Source organism: Leptonychotes weddellii, chromosome 9, assembly GCF_054177405.1.
Source record: "Leptonychotes weddellii isolate Sample4059 chromosome 9, ASM5417740v2, whole genome shotgun sequence".
Classification (NCBI taxonomy): Eukaryota; Metazoa; Chordata; class Mammalia; order Carnivora; family Phocidae; genus Leptonychotes; species Leptonychotes weddellii.
This window is the reverse complement of record NC_138377.1, coordinates 64,623,729-64,628,859: the sequence shown is the minus strand read 5'-3', so window position 1 is coordinate 64,628,859 and position 5,131 is coordinate 64,623,729. Positions and strand designations below refer to the sequence as shown.

Here is a 5,131-nt window from a genome sequence, read left to right as displayed (position 1 = left end):
AAGAGAAGTGGTCCTGGGGTGAGAAGATGGAGGGGGCCACGAGGACAAGGGTGGGAGCCCATGGATCTTTCCGAGGCCTCCTCACTGCTTGTATCTCTTCTCTCTCTTGGTTCCCCTGGCCCCCTGGCCCCCAGTTTCTTGAGCCCTGCCCCCCCCCACTGCCACCCTCCTCAGTTATCCCCCCTCTCCCCGCCTCCCTCTGCTCCTATTCTTTGATTCTTCCCAGGGTAAGCCCTCTTCCTGGGTGCTCAGAGCGGGGCTGAGGAGGAGCCTGGCTGGAGCGGCTGTGTGGTTGGGTGTGGGAGATTCGGTCCAGGGCTGAGCCAGGCCTTCCAGAGTTCCCAGCGGGTGGCTGACAGCCCCATGCCTTGTGAGCACCTGCCGGCTATGGCTCACAGGGCCAAGCCTTCCCTCAGCAGCCCAGGTGTGGCGGTGACTCCGGGGGTTGCTCCTTTCTCCACTTCCTAGCCCTCCGCCACCGCCACCGTACCCAGCCCCCGCCCCCCGCCAGCGTCCTGTTCACACAGGACTCTCCTCTCCACAGTCCCTCATCTGCCTGCTTCCCCTCCAGATGGCCAGCCATAAATGGGCCAAAGATGCCTCATCTTCCAGCAAGCCCAGATGAGGAGGGTCTTGGGAAAGGAAGTTACAGCAGGAAGGGGTGAAGGAGAAGAAAGGAGCGCTGTGGACAGAGAGGGGTCTAAGGGGGATCTGAGGACGGTGGGCTGAGGGTACAGTTCTGGCTGTGGTGGGGTGGGGGCCCTGGCCTCGGGGTGGTTGGACACAGTGGTGGCTGTGTCTACAAGGATAAAATGGGCTGCAGTCGCAAGTCCCTGTGCCCTCTCGGACACCTGCCATTACCCCACGCCTCACAGGGCTCTCCGGGCGGCCCTCACTGGTGCTGTCAGTGGTGGTGGGGGTCGTGTCGGTCAGCGTAAGTCCATAGCAGATGGGCTCTGCGTGCTCTAAGCAAGCCTTAAGGGTTTTTCTAAACCTTGAACCCTGAGGGGAGGGTCTCTGGACCAGGGAGAGGGCTGACAGGACAGGTGTCAGCTGCTGAGGAGGAGACGAAGGGGAGCGTCTGGGCCAGTGCTGCCCCGAGGATGCTCAGAGCCTCCAAGCTCTCCAGTAAGGCCTCCTTGGGTGGTCTGTGAAGCGGCCCCTCTTCCCTTGGGGCCACCCCCCCACCCCACCCCATGTTCATGTCCCTGTGGCTGGCGGGCAGTGAAGAAGAGTCTGGAGGCCGGATTTTGGCTTCAAGGAAAATAACTTTATTCTGCTTCCTCCAAAGGGGCTGCTATAGAGGCTCTGGAACTGGGGGCTTCATCAGCACCCTCAGGATGGGGCAGATCAAGAAGATGTGGCAAAGCTACTCTTCATTCAAGCCCTTTTGAAAGGAAACAAAGTCCAAATTAACTCTGGGAAGGTGGGTGTTGGGCAGAGACGGGCACAGAAAACAAAGGGGAGATGGGGCACCCGATGGGGTGGGGGACCGCTCTGGGCCTGAGGGAGGCCCCCCTGGTGGTGAGAGATGTGTCCTAGGGGTCAGTGTGGAGGGGTGAGGGCCCTGAGGTCGGCCAGAGGGAAGCTGCCTGAGTGAGGACAAGGGGGTCCTCTAGGCTGTCCACTTTAGGGCTGAGTTACTAGGCTATAGGCCAAAACTAGGTGGAAGATGAGAGAAGACCAGCAGTTGGGGGGAACTGGGACATAGTGGGTGTATACAAATTGGGGTCTTCTAAGGTTGCTGACCACCCTAGGGCTGGCATTCACAAAGTCATTGAAAGTTAGAGCTGGAAGAATCTTAGAAATCACCGAGGACTGCATTACCTGGCCCTCTGGGGCTCCAGGGTTCAGTTGTGGGGGGTGAATGAAGAGGAGACATCCCTGGCATGAGTGGGTTCGGTCTGAGGGGCACTGATGTTGGCGGATGTGCTGACACGGGGCGACTAGTGAGCCCCGGAGGAGGGACCCACCTTGGTGCCGATGTCGCGGCTCTTGGCCCGCAGCTTGTTGACCTGGGACTCGGCGATGTCCGCGCGCTCCTCCGCCTCATCCAGCTCGTGCTGCACCTTGCGGAACTTGGACAGGTTGGTGTTGGCCTGCTCCTCCTGCAGGGGTTCGGGGACGGGGAGGCTGAGGTGAGAGGAAGTCAGAGGTTCTCTCAGCCTCCCAGCCGGGGGCGGGGCGCAGCTCCCCAGTGTCTCTCCTCCAGGCCCAGGCCCTAGCAGGACCACTCACCGCCTCCTCGGCCTGGCGCTTGTAGGCCTTGACCTTCAGCTGCAGCTTGTCCACCAGGTCCTGCAGCCGCAGCAGGTTCTTTCTGTCCTCCTCCGTCTGGGGGCGGGGTGGTTAGGAGTGAGGAGGACATGGTCATGAGAGGCAGCCTGTCCCCTCCCCCCGCTTGTTGACTTTACCCGGAATGTAATATCTTCACCCACTTCTACTTTCTGATCCTCAACAAACTCTTGCACTCTCCTTATAATTTTTTTACCATAAAAAACTATTAATATTTTTAATGTTTTGTTTCAGGAAGGTCCAGGGAGCTGATGGAATCCTGAAATTCTTCCCAAAACCACGCGTGTGCGCTGTTCCAGGGAGGAGGCCCTTAAAGGGTCCTGGGGCCCCATGGAGGATAAACGTTCCTGTTCTAGAAGCCAGCACTAATGGCAGTAATGCTGGGACAGCATACTGAGCTTTCCTGGGATACAGGAAAATGACAGAGACTTGCTCTAAGGACATGTGTGTCTCGAGATGGTAACTTTCTGATTGGAACAGAAGCAGAATCTAATTAGGAGTCTGATTCTAGAAAACAAACCAAAAAGTTCTGAGATGTGTTGAATGACTTTGAGGCAGTTTTTGGTGTATTTGGGTGGTCATGGCACCCAGCCAGAGCTTGGCGACACACTTGCTTTCTTGGAATCTGTGCTGGGTGAGCTCTGTCTGGAGCTTTGGGTGTTGTCCCCAGGGGACAGGTAGAGGGTGAGCTTGGAGGCAGAGCTCCCAGGCCAAGAGGCTCAGAGGTTGACCTCTAGCCAGGGGACAGTCAGGGGAGAACAGGGCTAGGCAGAGTGGAAACGGGGCAGCCGGGGGCTGCACTCCCACTCCTCGCCCTGGGGGAGGCTAAGAGAGAACACTTCATTCCTGTTGGTGGTATCACCCTGGCTTCAGGCAGTGGTGCAGGGGATCCAGCCCAGAGCAGCCACCATGCCCACACCTGGTAGGTCAGCTCCTTGATGCGACGCTCACTCTTCCTCATGCCCTTGATCGACTCCGCGTTGCGCTTCTGCTCGGCTTCCAGCTCGTTCTCCAGCTCCCGCACCCGGGCCTCCAGCTTCTGCAGCTGCTTCTTGCCCCCCTTGAGGGCGATCTGCTCGGCCTCATCCAGCCGGTGCTGCAGGTCCTTGATGGTCTGCTCCATGTTCTTCTTCATGCGCTCCAGGTGGGCGCTGGTGTCCTGCTCCTTCTTCAGCTCCTCTGCCATCATGGCAGCCTGGGGTCAGGAGAGAGGTCTAAAAGAACTGGGCCCAGGGCCCCTTGTCCCTCAAGGGTCAGCGTTTTCCCAGCCTGGTGTCTGTTTCCCGAGGCCCGCCAACCCACGCAGCGGTAAGAGTCGGCTTGTCACGGTGCAGTGGCTTGGCCGGGACCCAGGGCCCTTGTTCACGTCTTTAGTGGGGGCGGGAGGGGAGCGGTCACTCACATCGGTGATGGCCTTCTTGGCTTTCTCCTCGGCGTTCCTGCACTCCTGCACCGCCTCTTCCACTTCTGATTGGAGCTGGGACAGGTCTGCGTCCATCTTCTTCTTCTGGTTGATGAGGCTGGTGTTCTGAGGATCAAGGTGGGCGGAGCACGAAAAGCACTGAGCATCCAGGGGTGGCTCCCAAACCTCACCTGCTGGCCCCCCCCAGCCGTGCTTCCCTCCATGACTGCACAGGGGAGGCGCTCACCTGGGAGTGCAGCAGCTGCACCCGCTCGCTGGTCTCGATCAGCTCCTGCTCGGCCAGCTTCCGAGACCGCTCCGTCTGCTCCACCACGGCCCGCAGCTCCTCCAGCTCCGCCTGCAGCAGGTTGTTGCGCCGCTCTACGATGGCGATGTTCTCCTTCAGGTCGTCGTTGGCGCGGACCGCGTCGTCCAGCTGGATCTGGGTGTCCTGCACACCAGGAGGGTGGGCATGAGAGAGGGGTTGGCCTCTGGGCCCATCAGAAGGCCGTTCGGCTAGGCTGGGTGCCTGGGGAGGTGGGGGGGAGCCCGATGTGCCGGGTCTGGAGGGCCTGTGGGATGTCTCCACAGGAGCCAGGAGGAATCTGCTGCTGTAAAGGGACACCACCACCCAGCATGGCCACGTGGAGGCCAGTCTGTCTCCGGGTAAGGTGACTTCCTGCTTCAGGAGTCTCCTCGTACCTTCAGCAAGCTCTGGAGACTCTTGACTTGCTTCTGGGCCTCAGCGGCCATGCGGTTGGCGTGGCTGAGCTGGATCTCCATCTCGTTCAGGTCGCCCTCCATCTTCTTCTTCACCCGCAGGGCCTCATTGCGGCTGCGCGTCTCCGCGTCCAGGGAGGTCTGCAGCGAGTCCACCACCCGCAGGTGGTTGCGCTTGGCCTGCTCCATCTCCTCGTCCTTCTCTGCCAGCTTCCGCTCGATCTCTGCCTTGATCTGGTTGAACTCCAGCTGGGCTCGCAGGATCTTGCCCTCCTCATGCTCCAGGGAGGCCTGGGAGGGGGTGGGGAGAGAGGGTCGGAGGCAGACTGTCAGGGCACAGGGCCGGGGGCAGGGGTCTGTCCATGAATCATGGATACAAAGTGAGTTCAAGAGTGCTATTAAGTGGTTCAGTCAAAGAAGCAGAAGGAGGAAGAAGAAAAGAGAATTTAAAAGAAAAAAAAAGGCTTAGGAGAGGTGGTTCAGACCCTCACAGAGGAGAGCGAGCTATGAAGACAAAGAGGAAAATGAAGAGAAAGGTGTTGCCAAGGAAACGGAGGCAATCAGGCACGGAATGTAAAAAATCCTGAAGTGGGAGGCAGAGGCGGAAAGGAGAGGGGAGGGGATCCAGGAAATCTTGTCTAAGATGTAAAGGGTAAAATGTCTGTGTGAAGGACATGGAGTGACCTATTCATTCATTCATTCATTCATTCATTC

At 58.9% G+C, this 5,131-nt stretch overlaps 1 protein-coding gene across 1 annotated transcript; it reads right to left on the bottom strand.

Annotated features, from left to right (window-relative positions):
• Positions 1-1,248: 1,248 nt before the first annotated feature.
• Positions 1,249-4,718, bottom strand: LOC102728132 (myosin-7). Its single transcript, XM_081830727.1, has 7 exons — positions 4,400-4,718; positions 3,945-4,148; positions 3,698-3,823; positions 3,215-3,490; positions 2,239-2,334; positions 1,974-2,108; positions 1,249-1,387 (listed from the first exon to the last, which is right to left on the bottom strand). Exons 1-7 carry the CDS (start codon positions 4,604-4,606, stop codon positions 1,370-1,372), a joined length of 1,062 nt encoding a protein of 353 aa, XP_081686853.1. The 5' UTR covers positions 4,607-4,718; the 3' UTR covers positions 1,249-1,369.
• Positions 4,719-5,131: the final 413 nt, after the last annotated feature.

Coding starts and splice junctions, on each gene's coding strand:
- LOC102728132 (XM_081830727.1), bottom strand. CDS start 4,606: ATGGAGCAGGCCAAGCGCAACCACCTGCGGGTGGTGGACTCGCTGCAG. Junction 4,149..4,399: donor GTCTCCAGAGCTTGCTGAAG/GTACGAGGAGAC, acceptor CCTGGTGTGCAG/GACACCCAGATCCAGCTGGA. Junction 3,824..3,944: donor TGCAGCTGCTGCACTCCCAG/GTGAGCGCCTCC, acceptor CTTGATCCTCAG/AACACCAGCCTCATCAACCA.